This window comes from Schistocerca nitens, chromosome 8, assembly GCF_023898315.1.
Source record: "Schistocerca nitens isolate TAMUIC-IGC-003100 chromosome 8, iqSchNite1.1, whole genome shotgun sequence".
Classification (NCBI taxonomy): Eukaryota; Metazoa; Arthropoda; class Insecta; order Orthoptera; family Acrididae; genus Schistocerca; species Schistocerca nitens.
The window spans coordinates 489,509,064-489,532,253 of NC_064621.1; the positions used below are offsets into that span (position 1 = coordinate 489,509,064).

At 52.9% G+C, this 23,190-nt stretch overlaps 1 protein-coding gene across 1 annotated transcript; it reads left to right on the forward strand.

Annotated features, from left to right (window-relative positions):
• The first annotated feature begins 1,161 nt into the window (after positions 1-1,161).
• On the forward strand, positions 1,162-5,844 carry LOC126199630 (protein piccolo-like). Its single transcript, XM_049936556.1, has 6 exons — positions 1,162-1,896; positions 2,249-2,586; positions 3,006-3,401; positions 3,654-3,921; positions 4,957-5,123; positions 5,187-5,844. The coding sequence occupies exons 1-6, from the start codon at positions 1,162-1,164 to the stop codon at positions 5,842-5,844; spliced, it is 2,562 nt and encodes an 853-aa protein (XP_049792513.1).
• Positions 5,845-23,190: the final 17,346 nt, after the last annotated feature.

A 23,190-nucleotide genomic window follows, 5' to 3' on the forward strand; every position in this document is an offset into this window, starting at 1 on the left:
GAAACATGTTCCATAATTCTACAAATCGGCAGTTGCAGAACACTGCTTAAATAAGGGACACGGTATGAAATCTGATGAAACTGTGGTAGTTGGAACAGTGTCTATAAAGAGGCGATAGAATTTAGGTTGGCGGATAATTTAATGAACGGAGAGAATGGGTTCCCTCTTAGCAGGACGTGGAATCCTGTATTATCTCGCATCAAAATTGAACATTCTTCGGTGAGGCCCTGAGTGCGATATAACGTTGCCACCAGTGTTCTACTAACGGCGGCGCCACCTCCCTGTCTTGGAAGACAGCAACCGTGACAGGTGGCGCATGCGCCGTGTAAGAACAGTGCCATATATAGGAAGTCGATTTGCAGACTGGCGTCGATCTCCGGCGGAAATTCGAGAGAATACCGCCCATCAATTGTGACATTGTTCACTAATCGAAGCGATAGGTTTTGCCGGTGCCTGCCAGCCAGCCAGCCAGCCAGTCAGCCAGCCTGCAGCCAGCAGCGGTCCAGCCAGCAGCCACCAGCGTTCCAAGCCAGCAGCCAGCAGCGTTCCCCGCCAGCAGCGGTCCCCACCAGCAGTGGTCCCTGGCAGCAGCCAGCAGCCAGCAGCGGTCCCAGCCAGCAGCCAGCAGCGGTCCCAGCCAGCAGCCAGCACCGGTCCCAGCCAGCAGCGATCCCAGTCAGCAGCGGTCCCAGCCAGCAGCGAGCAGCATTCCCAGCCAGCAGCCATCAGCGTTCCCAGCCAGCTGCAGTACCCGCCAGCGGTGGTCCCCAGAAGCAGCTGTCCCCAACAGCAGTGTTCCCAGCCAGCAGCCAGCAGCGGTCCTAGCTAGCAGCCAGCAGCGGTTCCAGCCAGCAGCCAGCAGCAGTCCGAGCCAGCAGCCAGCAGCGGTCCCTGCCAGTAGCCAGCCGCATTCCCAGCCAGCAGCCAGCAGCAGTCCGAGCCAGCAGCCAGCAGCGGTCCCAGCCAGCAGCCAGCAGCAGACCCAGCCAGTAGCCACCAGCAGTCCCAGCCAGCAGCCAGCAGCCAGCAGCGGTCCCACCAATCAGCCAGCAGCAGTCCCAGACAGCAGTGGTCCCCGCCAGCAGCAGTACCTGGCAGCAGCGGTCCTCACCAACAGTGGTCCCAGCCTGCAACAAGCAGCGATCCCAGCCAGCAGCCAGCATGCAGCAGCGGTCCCAGCCAGCAGCCAGCAGCGGCCCCAGCGAACAGCCAGCAGCCAACAGCAGTCCCAGCCAGCAGCCAGCAGCGGTCCCAGCCTGCAGCCGGCAGCGTTCGCAGCCAGCAGCCATCAGAGTTCTCAGCCAGCAGCAGTGCCCGCCAGCAGTGGTCTTCACCAGCAGTGGTCCACTGCAGCAGCGGACCCCGACAGCAGCGATCCTAGGCGGCAGCCAACACCCAGCCGCCGTCCCAACCAGCAGCCAGCAGCGGTCACAGCCAGCAGCCAGCAGAAGTCCCAGCCAGCAGAAAGCAGCGGTCCCAGCCAGCAGGCAGCAGCGGTCCCAGCCAGCAGCCAGCAGCCAGCAGCAGTCCCAACCAGCAGCCAGCAGCGGTCCCAGCCAGCAGCGGTCTAAGCAAGAAGTGGTCCCAGCCAGCAGCCAGCAGCGTTCCCAGCCTGCAGCAGTCCACCCCAGCAGCGGTCCCCAACAGCAGCGGTTCCTGGAAGCAGCAGTCACCACCAGCAGCTGTCCCAGCCAACAGCAAGTAATGGTCCCAACCAAGAGCCAGCAGCCAGCAGCGGTTACAGCCAGCTGCCAGCAGCAGTCCCAGCCAGAAGCCAGCAGCGTTCCCATCCAGCAGCTAGCAGCGTTCCCAGCCAGAAGCGGTCCCGGAAAGCAGCAGTCACCACCAGCAGCCAGGTCTGGTCCCAGCCAACGCCAGCAGCGTTCCCAGACAGCAGTCAGCCGCGGTCCCAGCCTGCAGCATTCCAGCCAGCACCCAGCAGCTAGCTGCTGTCCCTACCAGCAGCCAGCAACAGTCCCAGCCAGCCGCTAGCAGCGGTCCCAGCCAACAGTGGTCCCAGTCAGCAGCGTTCCCAGCCAGCAGCCAGCAGCGGTCCTAGCTAGCAGCCAGCAGCAGTTCCAGCCAGCAGCCAGCAGCGGTCCGAGCCAGCAGCCAGCAGTGGTCCCTGCCAGTAGCCAGCTGCATTCCCAGCCAGCAGCCAGCAGCGATCCCTTCCAGCAGCGGTCCCCACTAGCAGCAGTCCCCTCCAGCAGCAGTCCCTGGCAGCAGCGGTCCCCACCAGCCGCAGTTCCAGCCAGCAGCCAGGAGCCAGCAGCGGTCACAGCCACCAGCCAGCAGCGCTCCCACCCAGCAGAGGTCCCCGCTAGCAGTGGTCCCCGCCAGCAGCGATCTACTCCAGCAGCGGCCCGTGGCAGCAGCGATCCCCACCAACAGCGGTTTCTGGCAGCAGCGGTCCCCACCAGTAGCGGTCCCAGCCAGCAGCAGTCCCAGCCAGCAGCCAGTAGTGGTCCCAGCCAGCAGCCAGAAGCGGACCCAGCCAGTAGCAACCAGCGGTCCAAGCCAGCAGCCAGCAGCTAGCAGCCAGCAGCAGTCCCAGCCAGCAGCCAGCAGCAGTCCCAGCCAGCAGTGATCCCAGCCTGCAGCAAGCAGCGGTCGCAGGCAACAGCCATCAGGCAGCAGTGGTCCCAGCCAGCAGTCAGCAGCGGCCCCAGCCAGCAGCCAGCAGCCAACAGCGGTTCCAACCAGCTGCCAGCAACGGTCCCAGCCAGCAGTAGTCCCAGCCGGCAGCGGTCCCAGCCAGCAGCCAGTAGCATTCCCAACCAGCAACCAGCAGTAGTGCAGCCAGCAGCGGTCTCAGCAAGCAGAGGTCCCTGCCAGCAGCCAGTAGCGATCCCAGACAGCTGCATTCCCTGCTAGCAGTGGTCCCTGCCAGCAGCTGTTCTCACCAGCAGCGGTCCCCGACAGCAGCAGTCCCGACCAGCTGCGGTCCCCGTCAGCAGTGGACCCTGGCAATAGCGGTACCCACTGGCAGCGGTCCCAGCCAGCAGCCAGCAGCTAGAAGAGGTCCCTGCCAGTAACCAGCAGCGATCCCAGCCAGCAACCAGCAGCGGTCCCAGCCAGCAGCCAGCAATGGTCCCAGCCAGCAGCCAGCAGCAGTTCAGCCAGCAGTGGTCACCGCCAGCAGCAGTCCCGGGCAGCAGCGATCCCAACCTGCAGCGGTGTCAGCCAGCAGCAAGCACCGGTCCCAGCCGGCAGCCAGCAGGCAGCAGCGGTCCCAGCCAGCAGGGAGCAGCGGCCCCAGCCAGCAGCCAGCAGCCAACAGCGGTCCCAGACAGCAGCCAGCAGCGGTCCCAGACAACAGCCAGGAGCGGTCCCAGCCAGCAGCCAGCAGTGGTCCTAGCCAACTGCCAGCAGCCAGCAGCGGACCCAGACAGCAGCCAGTAGCCAGCAGTGGACCCAGACAGCAGCCAGCAGCGGTCCCAGCCAGCAGCTAGCAGCGGTCCCAGCCAGCAGCCAGCAGCGGTCCGAGCCAGCAGCTGTCTCAGCAAGCAGTGGTCCCAGCCAACAGCCAGTAGCGTTTTCAGCCAGCTGCAGTCCCTGCTGGCCGCGGTCTCAGCGAGGAGCAGTCCCAGCCAGCAGCCATCAGCGGTCCCAGCGAGCAGACAGTAGCCAGTAGCGGTCCCAACCAGCAGCCAACTGCGGTACCAGCCAGCAGCCAGCAGCCAGCAGCGGTCCCAGCAAGCTGCTAGTAGCGGTCCAAGCCAGCAGCCAGTATCCAACAGCTGGCAGCGTTCCCAGCCAGCAGCCAGCAGAGGTTCCAGCCTGCAGAGATCCCAGCCAGCAGCGTTCCTAGCCAGCAGCCAGCAGCGATCCCAGCCAGCATCAGTCCCTGGCAGCAGTAATCCCCGCCAGCAGTGGTCCCAGCCTGCAGCCAGCAGCTGGCAGCCAGCAGTGTTCCGAGTCAGCAGCCAGCAGCGGTCACAGCCAGCAGCCAGCAGCGTGCCAAGCCACCAGCCAACAGTCAGCAGAAGTCCCAGCGCGCAGCCTGCAGCTGACCAAGCCAGCTGCCAGCAGCAGTCCAAGGCAGCAGCCAGCAGCGGTCCCAGCCAGCAGCCAGCAGCATACCCAGCCAGCAGCCAGCAGTGGTCGACGCCAGCAACTGTCCTCGGTGGCAGCGGTCCTAGTCAGGAGCAGTCCCAGCCAGCAGCTAGCAGCGGTCCCAGCCAGAAGCCAGAAGCAGTCCGAGCCAGCAGCGTAGCCAGCCAGTAGCGGTCTTAGCCAACAGCGGTCCCAGCCAGCAGCCAGCTGCGTTCCCAACCAGCTGCAGTCCCCGCCAGCAGCGGTCCACGCCAGCAGCTGTCCCCTGCAGCAGCGGTCCCATCTAGCAGCAGCCAGCAGCCAGCAGCGGTCGCAGCCAGCAGCTAGCAGCGTTCCCAGCCAGCAGTGGTCCCTGAAAGCAACTATCCCAGCCAGCAGTCAGCAGCAGACCCAGCCAGCAGCCAGCAGCGTTCCATCAAGCAGCGAGCAGCCAGCTGCGGTCCCTATCATCAGCCAGAAATGGTCCCAGCAAGCAGCTACCCGCAGTCCCAGCCAGCAGCTGTCCCAGTCAGCAGCGGTCCCAGCCAGCAGCGAACAGCATTCCCAGCTAGCAGCCAGCAGCGTCCCCAGCCAGCAGCGGTCCCCCCAGCAGTGGTCCCCGGCAGCAGCGGTCCGCACCAGCAGCGTTCCCAGCCAGCAGCCAGCAGCCAGCAGCGGTCCTAGCCAGCAGCCAGGAGCGGTTCCAGCCAGCAGCGGTACGAGCCAGCAGCCAGCAGCGGTCCCTGCCAGCAGCCAGCCACATAGTCAGCCAGCAGCATTCACAGTCAGCCGCGAACCCCGCCCGCAGTGGTCCACGACAGCAGCAGTCCCCGGCAGCAGCGGTCTCCGCCAGTCACAGTCCCAGCCAGCAGCCAGCAGCCAGCAATTGTCCCAGCCAGCATGCATACGCGGTCCCAGCCAGCAGCCAGCATCGGTTTCAGCCAGCAACAAGCAGTGGTCCCAGCCGGCAGCCAGCAGCCAGCAGCAGACCTGGACAGGAACCAGGAGCGGTTCCAGCCAGCAGCCAGCAGCCTGCAGCGGTCCCAGCCAGCAGCCAGAGGGGGTCCTATCCAGCAGCGGCCCCAGTCTGCAGCGGTCTAAGCCAGCAGCTAGCAGCGTTCCCAGACGGCAGCCAGCAGCGTTCGCAGCCAGCAGCCAGCAGAGGTCCTAGCCAGCAGCCAGCATCGTTCCCAGCCAGCAACCAGCAGCGGTCCCAGCCAACAGCTGTCCCTGCCAGCAGCGGTCCCCGCCAGCCGCTGTCCCTGCCAGCACTGTTCCCAGCAGCAGAGGTCCCAGCCAGCCGCCAGCAACGGTCCCCGCAAGAAGCGGTCCCAGCCAGCAGCCAGCAGCAGTCCCAGCCAGCAGCTAGCAGCGGTCCCAACCAGCAGAGATCCCAGCCAGCAGCGATCCCAGCCAGCAGCCACCAGCGTTCCCAGACAGCAGCGGTTCCGGCTAGCAACGGTCCCTGCCAGAACGATCCCAGTCAGCCGTGTTCCCAGCCAGCAGCCAGCAGCGATCCCAGCCAGCAGCAGTACCCGGCACCAGCAGTCCCCACCAACAGTGGTCCCAGCCATCAGACAGCAGCGTTCCAAGCCAGCAGCCAGCAGCGATCCCAGCCAGCAGATAGCAGCGTTCCCAGCCAGCAGGCAACAGCCAACAGAAGTCCCAACCAGCAGCCAGCAGCAGACCAAGCCAGCACTCAGCAGCGGTCCGAGACAGCAGCCAGCAGCGTTCCCAGCCAGCAGCAGTCCCCACCACCAGCAGTCCACGCCAGAAGTTGTCCCCAGCAGCAGCAGTCTTAGCTAGCAGCAGTCCCAGCCAGCAGCTAGAAAAGGCCCCAACCAGCAGCCAGCAGCCAGCAGCGGTCGCAGCCAGCAGCCAGCAGCGTTCCCAGCTAGCAGCGGTCCCTGAAAGCAGCGGTCCACACCAGCAGCCACCAGCAGTCCCAGCCAATGCCAGCAGCGGTCCCAACCAGCAGTCAGCCGCGGTCCCAGCTAGCAGCCAGAAGTGTTCCAGCCAGCAGCCAGCAGCCAGCTGCAGTCCCTGTCAGCAGCTAGCAACGGTCCCAGCCAGCAGCTACCAGCGGTCCCAGCCTGCAGCGGTCCCAATCAGCATCGTTCCCAGCCTGCAGCGGTACCCGCCAGCATTGGTCCCCGGCAGCAGCGGTCCCCACCAGCAGCGTTCCCAGCCAGCAGCCAGCTGCCAGCAGCGGTCCTAGCCAGCAGCTATAAGCGGTTCCAACCAGCAGCGGTCCCAGCCAGCAGCCAGCAGCGGTCCCTGCCAGCAGCCAGCTGCGTTGCCATCCAACAGCCAGCAGCATTCCCAGCCAGCAGCAGTCCTCGCCAGCAGTTGTCACTAGTAGCAGCGGTCCCCGCCATCAGAGATCCCCACCAGCAGCGTTCCCACCCAGCAGCCAGCAGCGGTCCCAGCCAGCAGGTAGCAGTGTTCCCAGCCAACAGCCAGCAGCGGTCCAAGCCTGCAGCCAGCAACTGTCCCAGCCAGCAGCGGGCAGCGGTCCCAGGCAGCAGCCAGCAGTCGTCCCAGCCAGCAGCCAGCAGTTGTCCCAGCCAGCAGCCAGCAGCATTCCCAGCCAGCCGCGATTCCCGCCAAGTGCGGTATTAGCCAGCAGCGGTCCCCTCCAACAGCGGTCCCCACAGCAGCAGTCCCCGCCAGCAGCGGTCCCAGCCAGCAGCCAGCACCCAGCATCAGTCACAGCCAGCAGCCAGCAGCGGTTTCAGCCAGCAGCCAGCAGCGATCCCAGCCAGCAGTAACTCCAGCCATTAGCCAGCACCCAGCAGTGGTCCCAGTCAGCAGCCAGCAGTGGTCCCAGCCAGCAGGCAGCAGTGGTCCCAGCCAGCAGCCAGCGGTGTTCCCAGCCAGCAGCCAGCAGCTTCCCCAGCCAGCAGGAGTCCTCGCCAGAAGCGGTCCCCACCAGCAGCCGTCCCCGCAGCAGCGGTCCCTGCCAGCAGTGGTCCCAGCCAGCAGCCAGCACCCAGCAGCGGTCCCAGCTAGCAGCCAGCAGCGGTCCCAGCCAGGAGCCTGCAGCAGTCCCAGCCAGCAGCCAGCAGCAGTCCCAGCCAGTAGCCAGCAGCGGTCCCAGCCAGCAGCCAGCAGTGGTCCCAGCGAGCAGCGGTCCCAGTCAGCAACGGTCCCAGCCAGCAGCGGTCCCAGGCAGCAGCGGTCCCAGCCAGCAGCCAGCAGCAGTGGCGTTCCCGCTGGCCAGCCAGCTGGGTGGCCCCTCCGCCAGCAGCAGCGGAGTTGGCCTTCAGCCCCAGTTTTCTTTGTCTCCTCTCCGTACTTTTTCTTCTGTTTTCGTCTGCTTGCCTGTCACTTGTTTGCCACTCACCTTTTGTCCTCACCTGTGTCTTTCTCCTTTTCACAATGTCAGCTCCCACCACCACTACTACAGCCACTACCACTGCAATCATGTACACATCTCCCTCCGCCGCCGCCACCACTATCACGTGATGTGCCCAATCACCTCCCCCTCAGTCCATCCGCCCACTCCTCACTCTCCCATCTCCCTCATTTTTTGTCACCCCATGCCCGGCTCCTCCCTCCCATGCCTCCTCTGATCTCTTCCTTCTACTCCCTCCCCCTGCTCCTTCCGTTTCCGCGGCCCATGCTATGGTGGTGGCCCGGAGGGCCACAGCCCCCACTACTTTCCCCTTCGCCCTCTTCATCGTCTTCATCGTCGCCGTCGCCGTCGCCTTCGCCCTCACCATCTCTGGCGCCGACTCCAGCACCGGCACCTGCCACTCCACGCCACCTTCCAGTTGCTCCCGTCCCCCACACCTCCTCCGCCGCCGTCAAAGGCCCCACTGGCACCCCTGCTTCCTCTGCACCTAAGAAGGCTCCGCCTCGTCCCCCTTCCCCTGCCCAGGACGCCATGGATGTCTCCCCGCCTGTCCCTGCCCCCTCCTCCTCCTCCACCTACCGTTACCTCCTCTCCCGTCCTGATCCCTCCCTTCTTGAGGCCCGGAAGCTCACCCTCTTCATTCGCCAGCATTTTCCCAGTGCCCCCATCTCCCTCCTCACTCCCGAATCCCTGTCACCCGCTTTGGCCCTGATGTGTCCCTCACCCTGTCCCTTCGCCGCCTCCCTCCCGCCAACCCCAACCCCCACATCGCCCGCCGACCCTCACCGCCGTGATCACTCAGCTTAGTCCGACGATCATGGAGGAGGAGGTGTTGGCAGAGCTCAAGGTGCATCCCCATCTGGAGGTGCATGCAGTTCGCCGCATTCACAACCTCGCTGGCCCCACCCGCCTTATGCGGGTCTTTTCCGAACACGCCCCCTTCATTGACCATCTCCTGAAGGAGGGAGCCCTCCTCTTTAACCAACACTACAAAGTTTACCCCTCCCATTCCCCTCCTCCATCGCTCCGCTGCCAGAGGTGCTTGCGGTATAACGCACACCCAATGTCTGAGTGCCATGAGGCCCCCACCTGCCTGCACTGTAAGCAAGCACACTTCTTACGGCAGTGCCCCAATCTCCAGTTCCCTCCCTCCTGTAATACCTGTAACCTCCCTCATCCTACTTACTCCCAGAAATGTAAGGCCCAACCCCCTCCTACCACTCCTGAACTCACTGTCCCTGTCTGCCCTCTGGACACCCCCACCCCTCCCAGCAATTCCCTTCACCCCCCTACCGCTGAGGACATCATCAGATTCCTTACCATCGTCCTCCAAAATGTTCACCGTTTCCAGCGCCCCCACATCCTCCAACAGATATCCCTCACCGCCCGTTCCGTCTTTCGCCTAAAAATGTATGCCACCTACTCCCACAACCAGGCCCATTTCACCTTCTCTCGTCTTGACACCCTCGTCTGAATCCTTGTCATTGCGCGACAGCACTGTATCCTGTTCAACATCTGCTCCCTTCCGACCAACAAGGACCTCCTCCTTCACACCCTTGCCACCCACTGCATGGATGCCTTCCTCCTAAATGAAATCTTCCTCCAACCCCACCACACCATCCACACTTCGACCTACCTCCTTCACCGCTCCGATAATCCCCTCCCGATTACACGTGGTGGAGTTGCCATTGGTCACCACCGCCAGATCCCGGTTCATCTCCAACCTCTCCTTCCCGACCCCACTGAACACCTGATCCTTAGTCTCTTCTTCCCCGGGCTTACCTGCACCACCATCTATGTCTGCCCTAACGCCCCTATTCCTTTCGACTTCCTCTCCCACATTGACCGTACCTTCTCCTCCTATGTGATCGCCGCCGACCTCAACATCCGTAGTCGTTCCGCTGCTCAGTTATGGCAGTGGCATCGGTTCCTCTCCTCCCTTCAAGGCATCCTCGTCCCCATTCCCCAGCACACTCGTCCCGAATCCAACTCCACTCCCGATGTCATCCTCTCCTCCCCTAACCTCCTTGGCCGCATAACGGTGGATGTCCTGGAGCCCGTTGGTAGCGACCATCTTCCTGTCCTCCTCACCGTTTCAGACGGTCGTCGCCTCCACCCCGACCCTCGTCATGACCCTCCCCAGAAGTAAATCCATGATTATTCCCATGCCGACTGGAATACCTACCGGGATACCCTCTCCACCCAGATCGATAGACACCCTTTCACGTACCACCACCATGACGATGTTGCCCATGCCGCCTCCTTTCTCCAGCAGACCTTGTCTGAGGCTGTGGAGGCCCACGTCCCTACTGTCGCCATCCACCCCTACTGTCCTACCTTACCCTCCTCCTCCGTGAATCCTGCTGTCTCTACCGTGCCTTCCTCCACATGCGTGACCCAGACACACTACGATACCACTGGCAACTCCAACGACACGTCCGAAATTTGCTCGCGGCTAAGAAACGCCGGGAATAGCGACAGACATGCACCCGTTTAATTGCTACTGTACCTATAAACTCGTCCAAGTTCTGGTCTGCCTTCCATCGCCTTACCGGAATTAAACCCTCCCCCAACTATCCTCATCTTCATGATGATCACCCCTTCCCTGACACCCCTAGTAAGGCCAAACACTTTGCCTCCTACCTTTCTGATGTCTTTTCCATCCGCGACGATCCCCAGTTCGATTACTCCCTCTTCCCGGATGTCCACGATCGAACTGACACCTCTGTCCCTCCCCTCGCACCTGGTTTCCAATACTTGGACAACATTGCACATACGGAACTCAATGCCCCTATCACTACACAGGATCTCATTGCTACACCCTGCACAAAACGCAACACCGCTCCTGGTCACGATCGTGTCACCTACCGCCACCTTCGTGAAGCTCCTGTCTCTTTCCTCTCCACCCTGGCCAGGCTCTACAATGTAGTCCTCTCCACCGGCTACTACCCCGACCTGTGGAAAACCTCCAGTATCCTGATGTTCCTTAAACCCGGCAAACCGCCGTCCGCCGTCTCCTCCTACCGTCCCATCAGCCTTACCTCGGTCTTCAGCAAGGTCCTGGAATCCATCCTCACCCAACGCATCCACCAGCAACTCCGCCAGCACCGCCTCCTTCCCTTTACCCAATGTGGCTTTCGGCCATCCCTCTCTTCCGATGACCTTCTCCTTCACCTCACTCATCTCCTTTCTGAACAGCTTAATTCCCGTCGCTGCGCAATCTTCCTCTCCCTGGACATCGAAAGTGCCTATGACCGCGTATGGCCTTCCGGTCTCCTCTTCAAGCTCCAAACCTTCGCCCTTCCCATTTACTACGTCTGTCTGATCGGCTCCTTTCTCTCCCACCGTCCTTCCTACGTCACCATCCATAACACGGATTCCTACATCTTTTTTCCCTCCGCCAGTGTGCCCCAAGGCTTCTGTACCTTTTGTATACGGCGGACATGCTGCCGCCGTCACCACCCATCCACCTTCTCCAGTTTGCCGATGATAGCGCCTTCTTTGCCCTTTCCCCCACGCTGCAGCGTTCCCAACACCTTCTCCATTCCCATCTTGACCTGTTCATCGTTTGGTGCAACCAGTGGTTGCTACAGGTCAATCCCTTCAAAACCCAGGTGATCGTTCTAGGCAAAAGCATCCCTTCCTTCCGCCTCCTCAATTTCTATCTAACCATCTATGGCCGTCCTATCGCCCTCACCCCCACCCTTAAGTACCTTGACGTCACCCTCGACCGTCACCTGTCCTGGAGCCCCCATCTCCATACAATCCAAGCCAAGGCACACTCCCGACTCTGTCTCCACAAGCTCCTTTCCAGCCGTACGTGGGGTCTGGACCCCTCCACCATACTCCACACCTATAAATCTCTCATCCGCCCTATCCTTTGTTACGGCCATCTGGCCTCGATCTCCGCCCCCCTACCTTTTATAAATCCCTTCAGATCCTTGAACGCCATGCTCTCCGCCTCGCATATCACATCCATCTCCCCTCCCCCACACGGATCCTGTATGACCTAATTCTGTTGACCCACCTCCTCCTTTTCCTCGAACAGATACGGATCCTCTACACCTCCCATAAACTCGATCCTCCTCACCTTCTTGTCTCACCCATCCTCTCCCACCCCAGCCCACTGCCGCGCCTGTATTCCCATGTCCCGCACAGTCTCCATTTCTCCACCCTCCTTACCCTCTCCCAAGGTGGCTTCCGCCAGCTCCCCCTCCCTGATGATGCCCTCCTATATCTTCTGATCCTCCCCTCCCACTTCCTGTGTTTTTTCCTTTGGGCACCCTCCCTCCCTTGTCTCTCCTTTTCCCCCCATCCCCCCTCCTCCACCCTCTGCCCCGGGCTTCCCCTCCCCTTTCCTCCCTTCCCTCCTCCCCCCTCTCTCCCCTGCCCTTCGCATTTCTGCTCTCCCCTCTCCCTCTCCCAACCCCTCCTCCTCTCTTGGCAGGTCCCCGGACTTGTACACGCTCAGTGAAAATTCGCGCGCCGGAGATCGTCGCCTCGTTTGTGCTCAAGTGTTCCAGTGTTATTCGTTGCGTGCTCCTCCGTTCGCATGTGACAATTTTCGTCCCTGTGTGTGTCCACATGTCTAACAAATTTTTTCTTGGACTCTACGCCCGTGAACGGCTCCATATATATTAAAAGTGTATGTCACAGTTTATATATCCACCATATTTATTCTCTAACTGTCTTCATTTGTCTCTTTTGTATTCTCTGTGGCCAAAGAGCGGCGTACTATGCCGCCGAAGGCCAACCTGTAACAGGTTTAAAAATAACAATAACAAAAAAAATGCAGCTTGGCGTCAGTTCTCAGCGGGACTCATCAGCAGAAGCAGCATTCTCCTGTAGATGGCGACCAGCTGGATCGCCGAAATATCGAGTCGATTTTAGCATCTGGCAACAAACCCGAAGAGACGATAAAAAAATAAAAAAGAATAAAAAATAAAAACATTATGTACCTTATTCTGGCTAATAAAAAATAGGGGCAAAGACTTCCTGATTTGCCACGTACATATATGTGGAGGATGGTCGGAAACAGTATGGAAAACTTGTAACGGTGTCCCAGGGTGAGTTGTGCTGAAAAATAAGTGTTACGAAAAAAATCGATATATTGCGACGTTTCCGAGTTAATTAGCATTGAAGCTAGCCAATCAGCCCGTTGCACGAGCAAATGCAAGCGCGTCACCAGGAACAATTTGTGTCAGCTGTACTCATAGCATAGATGATAGCGGACGAGGCTGTTAAGCCTTTAGCTCGGGTCCGATCTTACTGGCGTCCCACGTCCAATATTTTTATCGCTGTCTTGTCTACCCCTGGTTGTCACATGGTCAGCGTGACGGATTGTCAGTCCTCTTGGCCCGGATTAGATTCTCGGCTAGGTCGGGGAATTTTCTCCGTCCAGGGACTGGGTGTTATGCTGTCCTCATCATCACCCATTCATCCTCATCGACTACAGGTCGCCGAAGTGGCGTCAGATTGAAAGACCGGCACCCGTCGAACAATCTGCCCAATGGGTGGCCCTAGCCATACGATAAAATAAATAAATAAAAATTAAAAAATAATAATCTCTCTCTTGTTTGGTTTTAGGAAGGCAAACGAAAAACACATTTGGCGACACTGCCTCTGGCGGGCCGTTTGAATTTGGGTGCTTAATGCCTGATTGGCTAACTTCAATGCTAATTAACACCGAAATATCAAACTTTTTCTTTAAGAATTAGTTACAAACAACCTACGATGCAGCACCATTACTGGCTTTCCAGATTCTATCTGGCCATCCTGCATACCAAATTATACTTTAATTACCATGTTATAAGATTAAGCTGTTTAAACACAATAAACGTAAACAAAAAGCTTTTAAAAATTCCGGAAAGCTATGGGCATAAATAAGCCCCGCTTTCCACTAGTCCTTAAGCGATCTTTGACGCAATACTTTATTTAGCAAACTTATAAACAACGCATACTTCAGTTTGGCGATATATCCCTTTTTCAAAAAGTTGCAGAAGGCAATTACCGGTTACGATCAGCTAGCGGTCATAATTAGTCGGACTGAACATAAAAAAGAAGAGGAATAGAATCATTATAGAGTGTACAAGAATGACAAGGAATTATCTATGATACAACACGAATTATATCTTTATTATATATCTATAATAATTATATCTAAGAGCGCATGCTGCAAGGACTGTCGTGGTGTTCCCGTAGTGTTATCGATACAACAAAACAACAGTAGGTGGACGTCAAGGTCATAGTGACAGTGTGCTATCATCGCTTTCCCTATTCAGTCAAAATTCGAAGAAGGAAAAGCCGTTGCCCGCATCTCGTGGTCGTGCGGTAGCGTTCTCGCTTCCCACGCCCGGGTTCCCGGGTTCGATTCCCGGCGGGGTCAGGGATTTTCTCTGCCTCGTGATGGCTGGGTGTTGTGTGCTGTCCTTAGGTTAGTTAGGTTTAAGTAGTTCTAAGTTCTAGGGGACTGATGACCATAGATGTTAAGTCCCATGGTGCTCAGAGCCAGCCAAGGAAAAGCCGTTATGGCAAATTTTAAAGTTACATTTATCAACTTGACTTTCCCTTTTGTCATCTGCTTTATATATGGTTTTATATTTTTATTTTCTTTTTTTACACTACTGGCCATTACAATTGCTACACCAAGAACAAATGCAGTTGATAAACTGGTATTCATGGGACAAATGCCCGCATCTCGTGGTCGTGCGGTAGCGTTCTCGCTTCCCACGCCCGGGTTCCCGGGTTCGATTCCCGGCGGGGTCAGGGATTTTCTCTGCCTCGTGATGGCTGGGTGTTGTGTGATGTCCTTAGGTTAGTTAGGTTTAAGTAGTTCTAAGTTCTAGGGGACTGATGACCACAGATGTTAAGTCCCATAGTGCTCAGAGCCATTTGAACCATTTGAACCATGGGACAAATATATTATACGACAACTGACATATGATTACATTTTCACGCAATTTGGGTGCGTAGATCATGATAAATCAGTACCCAGAACAACCACCCGTGGCCGTAATAACGGCCTTGATATGCCTGGGCATTGAATCAGAGCTTGGATGGCATGTACAGGTACAGCTGCCCATGCAGCTTCACCACGATACCACAGTTCATCAAGAGTAGTGACTGGTGTGTTGTGACGAGCCAGTTGCTCGGCCACCAGTGACGAGACGTTTTCAATTGGTGAGAGATCTGGAGAATGTGCTGCCCAGGGCAGCGGTCGAACGTTTTCTCTACCCCGAAAGGCCTATTCAGGACCTGCAAAATTCGGTCGTGCATTCTCCTGCTGAAATGTAGGGTTTCGCAGAGATCGAATGAAGGGTGTAACCACGGGTCGTAACACATCTGAAATGTAACGTTCACTGTTCAAAGTGCCGTCAATCCGAACAAGAGGAGACCGAGACGTGTAACCAATGGCACCCCATGCCATCACGCCGGGTGATACGTCAGTATGGCGATGACGAATACACGCTTCCAATGTGCGTTCACCATGATGTCGCCAAACACGGATGCGACCATCATGATGCTGTAAACAGAACCCAAAATCATCCGAAAAAATGACGTTTTGCCAATTGTGCACCCATGTTTGTCGTTGAGTACACAATCGCAGGCGCTCCTGTCTGTGATGCAGCGTCAAGGGTAACCGCAGCCATGGTCTCCGAGTTGATAGTCTATGCTGCTGCAAACGTCGTCGAAGTGTTCGTGCAGATGGTTGTTGTCTTGCAAACGTCCCTATCTGTTGAGTCAGGGATCGAGACGTGGCTGCACGATCCGTTACAGCCATGCGGATAAGATGCCCGTCATCTCGACTGCTGGTGATACGAAGCCGTTGGGATCCAGCACAGCGGTCCGTATTACCCTCCTGAACCCAATGATTCCATATTCTACCAACAGTCATTGGATCTCGACCAACGTGAGCAGCAATGTCGCGATACGATAAACAGCAATCACGATAGTCTACAATCCGACTTTTATCAAAGTCGGAAACGTGATGGTACGCATTTCTCCTCCTTACACGAGGCATCACAACAACGCTTCACCAGGCAACGCCGGTCAACAGCTGTTTGTGTATGAGAAATCGGTGGGAAACTTTCCTCATGTCAGCACGTTGTAGGTGTCGCCACCGGCGCCAAGCTTGTGTGAAGGCTTTGAAAAGCGAATCATTTGCATATCACATCATCTTCTTCTTGTCGGTTAAATTTCGCGTCTGTTGCACGTCATCTTCGTGGTGCAGCAATTTCAATGGCCAGTAGTGTATTTAAATCCAGCACCAGGTGGACCTGAGTTTCAGGTACTAATGTTTCGTCAGTTAGGTTGTGATAGTGAAAGATTCTTACTATCCTCATTTGCTGACTGGTGTTACCTTTTGTTGCTTTCCTGATGACACTATCTAACTTTCGCCTAAATGAAAAAAAAATGTAGTTAATATGTATGTTACGGCTGAGAAGAAATTTCCGGAGTATTGTGTTGTAAATGTAGAGATATTGACATAGCTCCTACATATCGAATCTTTCCCTTACTCATCTCTGCTGGACGGGAGCCCATAAGTGGTGGGCGCAGGGACATCCTTATATCTGGCCTAGGAGCGATTTGGCGCCAGCTGATTTCGCGCGTTAAGGTTAGTTGGAGACTGGTGGTAGTGTACGTCGGAGGCGGATAAACGGAACACAATTATGCATTGGACGGCGAAACGCACACGTGAACATTTACAACTGTTGATTAATATCAGTTATGTATTAAAACAGCTAGCATATAAAATAAGACGCACCATGAAGGAGTTATCCGAATGGGACGGAAAGTAGTAAATGTGGTAAACATATAGAGACAAATGAATGATTACAGTTTAAAGGAAATTGGGTTGACTTATTCAAGAGAACGAGTTTCACAAACCGAGCACGTCAATAGCACGTTGGACGACCTCTGGCACCTATGTGAAAAGTTATTGGACTTCGTATGAAATGCTAGAGTTGTTGTATGCTCTTGTTATGGATATCGTACCAAATACTGTCCAGTTTGCACATTAGATCGTCGAAATCCTGAGGTGGTAGGAGCGTACTCTCCATAATGCTACAGACCTCAAATCGGGAGAGATCCGGCGATTTGGCCAAGGTAGGATTTGGCAAGCATTAGAGACTGTCTCCGTGGGCGAGACGACATTATCTTGCTGAAATACACTCCTGGAAATTGAAATAAGAACACCGTGAATTCATTGTCCCAGGAAGGGGAAACTTTATTGACACATTCCTGGGGTCAGATACATCACATGATCACACTGACAGAACCACAGGCACATAGACACAGGCAACAGAGCATGCACAATGTCGGCACTAGTACAGTGTATATCCACCTTTCGCAGCAATGCAGGCTGCTATTCTCCCATGGAGACGATCGTAGAGATGCTGGATGTAGTCCTGTGGAACGGCTTGCCATGCCATTTCCACCTGGCGCCTCAGTTGGACCAGCGTTCGTGCTGGTTTGCAGACCGCGTGAGACGACGCTTCATCCAGTCCCAAACATGCTCAATGGGGGACAGATCCGGAGATCTTGCTGGCCAGGGTAGTTGACTTACACCTTCTAGAGCACGTTGGGTGGCACGGGATACATGCGGACGTGCATTGTCCTGTTGGAACAGCAAGTTCCCTTGCCGGTCTAGGAATGGTAGAACGATGGGTTCGATGACGGTTTGGATGTACCGTGCACTATTCAGTGTCCCCTCGACGATCACCAGTGGTGTACGGCCAGTGTAGGAGATCGCTCCCCACACCATGATGCCGGGTGTTGGCCCTGTGTGCCTCGGTCGTATGCAGTGCTGATTGTGGCGCTCACCTGCACGGCGCCAAACACGCATACGACCATCATTGGCACCAAGGCAGAAGCGACTCTCATCGCTGAAGACGACACGTCTCCATTCGTCCCTCCATTCACGCCTGTCGCGACACCACTGGAGGTGGGCTGCACGATGTTGGGGCGTGAGCGGAAGACGGCCTAACGGTGTGCGGGACCGTAGCCCAGCTTCATGGAGACGGTTGCGAATGGTCCTCGCCGATACCCCAGGAGCAACAGTGTCCCTAATTTGCTGGGAAGTGGCGGTGCGGTCCCCTACGGCACTGCGTAGGATCCTACGGTCTTGGCGTGCATACGGGCACGTGCACCTTCCGCCGACCACTGGCGACAACATCGATGTACTGTGGAGACCTCACGCCCCACGTGTTGAGCAATTCGGCGGTACGTCCACCCGGCCTCCCTCATGCCCACTATACGCCCTCGCTCAAAGTCCGTCAACTGCACATACGGTTCACGTCCACGCTGTCGCGGCATGCTACCAGTGTTAAAGACTGCGATGGAGCTCCGTATGCCACGGCAAACTGGCTGACACTGACGGCGGCGGTGCACAAATGCTGCGCAGCTAGCGCCATTCGACGGCCAACACCGCGGTTCCTGGTGTGTCCGCTGTGCCGTGCGTGTGATCATTGCTTGTACAGCCCTCTCGCAGTGTCCGGAGCAAGTATGGTGGGTCTGACACACCGGTGTCAATGTGTTCTTTTTTCCATTTCCAGGAGTGTAGAAACCAAGGATGTCTTGTTATAAGCGACAACAAAACGAGGAGTAGAAAATCGTCTACGTATCTCTGTGCTGGAAGGGTGCCGTGGACGACAACCAAAGGGTCCTGCTTTGAAAGAAAATGATGCCCTGAACATCACTCCCGCTTGTTAGGCCATATAGGGGGCGACAGTGAAGGAGGTATCCCACCGCCGTCCGGGCCATCTCCAGACACGTCTGCGCTGGTCATCGTGGCTCACTTCGAAGCGGGACTTATACCAGAAGACAAATTCTGCTCCAGTCAATGAGATTACAGGCCGAAGACGTGTCTCCAGACACCCGGACATAGGTGAGATACAGTCGCCCACTATACGGCCCGACAACCTTGAGGTATAGTCTTGGGGATCCATTTCATTTCATAATAGGACCTCTTCGGTTGTCATTCGCGGTTCCCTCACCCAACATCGGTACGTCGACAATATCCTACGCACCTTTTTGTTGCGGCTTATGTTTCAGCAAGATAATATCCGCCCGCACACGGTCAGAGTTTCTACAGCTTTTCTTCGTGCTTTACAAACCTAAACTGACCAGCAAGATCGACGGATCTCTCCCAAATTGAGAACACTTGGAGTATATCGGCAGGGCCCTCCAACCAACTCAGGATGCTGTTGATCTAACCCACTACTTGGAGAGCAAGGTAATCCACAGGACATCCAACAACTCTGTCGATCAGTGTGAAGCCAAATAACTGTCTGCATGAGGGATAGAGGTGGATCAACGCGTTATTGACGTGCTCAACTTGCAAAGCTCTTTCCCTTGAATAAGTCATATATTTTTTTCTGAAATTGTAATCATTTGTTTGACTGTACTTGTACATCACATTTCTCGATTCGCATCCCATGCGCATAATACATTCGCAGTGCGTCTCTCTGTTTTCCTTCTTTTGTCTTAGAAGGTATTTTAGGGCGAACGTTCTCAGCCTGAAAGCGATAACTAAATCAAATGACGAAATCGGGAGAATGCAGATGTGTTGAGGACGAACGTCAGATTTCGTACGGTAGTTTATATGAAGGTATAGCAAATACAGTATTAACGCTCGCAGTTTCTGATTTGAAGAGAGTTTCTCATCAGTATTTCTTTATTTACTGGACTAGTTATGTGCAGTCGGAAAAGCAATAATTTGATAGGACACTTGTCTCTTAGGCGCATAGTTAAGAAGTTTACTGTGACTTGTGTACCTTGTAAGTACGGCTACCCGTCCGTTTTGTGAAAATCTACCAATTTGAAACCAATGTGACAACAGATTAAAGAGCCAGTATTCAGAACCAACATTTAAATGAAATATAGGGTTGGGGTTTTACCTTGAAGATGTCGAGCAATCTACAGCTGAGATTGTCTCAGAACGCGGTCCACATGGACACATACATACATTAATCCTTATTCCATATATCATGAATACGACATTTTGTAATGATGTGGAACGTGTCACTTTAAAGTAAGTTTTCTTTAGACAAAATAATTATCTTTTATATTTTTTATTTTAACTTTATTTTTTAATTTTTACAGTTACTACTTCACAACTAAGAATTCATCGATAGAGTAGAAGGAGTTGTCATTCAGAAATTCTTTTAATTTAGTTTTAAATGTTGTTTGGCTATCTATCAGGCTTTTAATACTATTTTGCAAATGACAAAAGATTTTTGTGGCAGCATAATTCACCCATTTCTGTGCCAAAGTGAGATTTAATCCAGAATAGTGAAGATCATTCTTCCTTCTAGTGTTGTAGCTATGCACTTCACTGTTATTTTTTAATTGGGAAGGGTTAGTAATGACAAGTTTCACAAGTGAATATATGTATTGCGAAGGTACTGTGCAAATCCCGACTCCCTTAAATAAATTTGTGCAAGGTGATCTTGGGTGGTTTCCAGCTATTATACTGATTAAACGCTACTGTGCAATGAATATTTCCCCTCTTAATGACAAACGGCCCCAGAATATGATGAAATATGAAAGTAGTGAACGAAAATAGGCATAATAGGTTAATTTACTGATATGTTTATCAACTAAATTTGCAATAACCCCAATAGTGTAAGTAGCTGAACCTACCCATTTCAGCAGATCATCGATGTGTTTCTTCCAATTCAATTTCTTACTAGTGCACAAACCCAGAAATTTTCAGTATTCTGCCTTAGCAACAGACTTCTGATCATAGTCTGTATTTATCAATGGCGTTATGCCATTTACTGTACAGAATTGTATAACCTGTGTTTTCTCAAAATTTAGTGAGAGTCCATTTGCAGAGAACCACAAAAAATTTTTTTAAGACAATATTTACAATATTCTCAGCTGATAGTTGCTTGTTGGGTGTGGTTACTATACTAGTATCATCAGCAAAAAACTAGCTTTGCATCTTCATGAATATAGATTGGCAAGTCGTTAATATATATTAAGATCAATAAGGGACCAAAGACTGAAACCTGTGGGACACCATTCTTGATACTTACCCACTTAGAGGACTCTGCTGATTTTTGCAGACTATCTGTACTATTAGTTTCAACCTTCTGCATTCTTCCAGTTAAGTAGGAATTAAACCATTTGTGCACTGTCCCCACTCATGCCACAATACTTAAGCTTATCTAGAAGCATTTCATGATTCACACACTCGAAAGCCTTTGAGAGATCACAAAATATCCTGATGGGTGATGTTCGGTTATACAATGCATTTAATATTTGATCAGTGAAAGCATATACAGCATTTTATGTTCAAAAGCCTTTCTGAAAACTAAATTGACAGTTTCTTAGCACTTTGTTTTTATAAATACGTGATACTACTCTCGAATACATTATTTTTTTCAGAAATTTGGATCAGCTGTCACAAGTGAGATTGGGTGGTAGTTGTTAGCGTCAGATCTATCTTCTTTTTTATACAATGGTTTAACAATAGCATATTTCTATCTATCTGGAAAAATGCCCTGTTTCAGTGAGCTACTACTTATGTGGCTGAGAATCCTACTTATTTGTTGGGACCAAGCTTTTAGCACTCTGTTGGATATGCCATCAGTTCCATGTTAGCTTTTACTTTTTAGTGAATTTGTTATTTTCCTAATTTCAGTAGGAGAGGTGGGTTGAATTTCAATTTTATCAAATTGCATAGGTACTGCCTCTTCCATATACTGCCTTGCATTTTCCAATGAATAGCTGGACCCTATTTTCTCTACAAGACTTAGAAAATCATTATTAAAATGTTTTCTACTTCCGACTTCTTGTTAACAAACTTTTCATTGAGGTTGATAGAAATACAGTCTTTCTGTGCTCTCGGTTGCCCTGTTTCCCTTTTAACAATATTGCAAATTGTTCAATTTTTATTATGAGATGTGCTAATCTCAGATATAATCCACATACTTCTGGACTCTTTAACAACTTTTCTTAACACAGCACAGTGGCTTTTATAATGTTTCACAGTTTTGGGATAATTACTTCTCCTAAATATAAGACGTATTACACTTTTTTGTTTACAAGATATTTTTATCCTTTTAGTAAATCATGGCCTTTTACATGGTTTCTTACAATAATATTTCACTGTTTTCTTGGGGGAAACTATTTTCAAGTATAATCACAAAGGTATCATGAAATAGGTTAAATTTTAAATCAGAATCATGTTCCCTGTACACCTCATCACAGTCTAACTGTTGCAAGCTTTCCCTAAAATTTTGAATTGTTTATTCGTTAATTGAATCCGCTATTTTGGAGGACTGTTTTGTAATATTGTATCAAGCTATTTCATATGCTCTGACTAGCTATGCATCACGATCAGAAAGACCATTCTTAACAGAAAAAATTATCTTGGTCAACGAAAACGTTTTCTGTCAGTGTGCTACTCTTCTGTACCACCTGAGTAGGAAATTCAATAACTGATGTCAAATTTAAAAATACAAGTAATACTTCTAGGTCAAGCTTTCTATCAGGCTCTTCCAGAAAATTGATACTGAAATCCCCACAAACAATAATTTGCTTTCCACTGTCTAACAGATAGCAGAACAAAGAAACCAATTTTTTTTAAAAATTGTTGAAAATTCTCCGATGGTGACCTATACATTGCTGTAATAATAAAAGTGCCATTTCTTTGTTTAAGCTCACATGCACATGCTTCTGTATGTTGCTTTATGCAAAATTTTTAGGTTTCCAAATTTTTCACTCTATAACAGATTTTAACATATACAACAAACTCCTCCTCTGTCTGTAGTGTCTCTACTTACATGCGCTGAAAGCTTATATTCACCCACATTTACCATTTCCATACCTGTGACTGTATGATGTTCAGACAGGCATAGTACATCTATTTCACCCTCAGTTTCTAAATCTTCTAAACAAGCAAGGAGCTAATCTACTTTGTTTTTTAATCCCCTGATATTCTGATACAATATACTTACACAATTTTTCACTGTGCTTTTATGTGAATCTTGTGACATAATAACGTTGTGTCTCACTGTACTATAATTAGAATGTTGTGATATTTTAACATCTCTAGTCCTGCTTTGTGATACCCTTGCTCAATGATCCTATATCTTCTATCACTTGGCTACAACATGTACTGGGCTTGAAAATGCTTGTGACCTGGTACCTGTCACATATTTTAACTGCATAATCTGGCCCACACCTCTTCCATGGCCACTACCTAACAACAGAACATTCCTCGTACTTTCTATTTCTTTGCAACATTTGGATTACTAGTGAAAGTTTGTTGAGTGCTGACAACACTTACATCTACTTGAACCTCTTCCTTAGTTGACTCAGGTAGCAAGTCAAGTCCGTTGTTTGTGACAATGATGAAACAGTCAGATACTGTTGTCTTTCTGTGGCCCCTGTTCCATGCTACCACTTCCCACCTGTCTTCACCCTTCTCCCCCCTTAACCTCATCAGTTCCTCCCTAGCACTACCCTTTTCAGCCTGAAGGGCTCTAGTCTTCCCTTCCTGTTCCGCTGTTTTCCTATCCCATGAACATAATCTGCAATACCATGGAAGAGACTCATTTACCTCCTCGATTCCCATGCCACTACATTCACCCCAATGTAACCACCTGCCACAACAGCTGCACAGAGCCGAAGCACTTACTTTCCTACGGGAGCTAGAACACGTCTCGCTCATGGGTGTTTATAATACTTTTACAAAGTTTATCTAGGCAATAACAGTAAGATTCTATTAACTACAGATCACAAGAGTCGCTAAAGTTATATGGAACACTAATATACATGTTTAC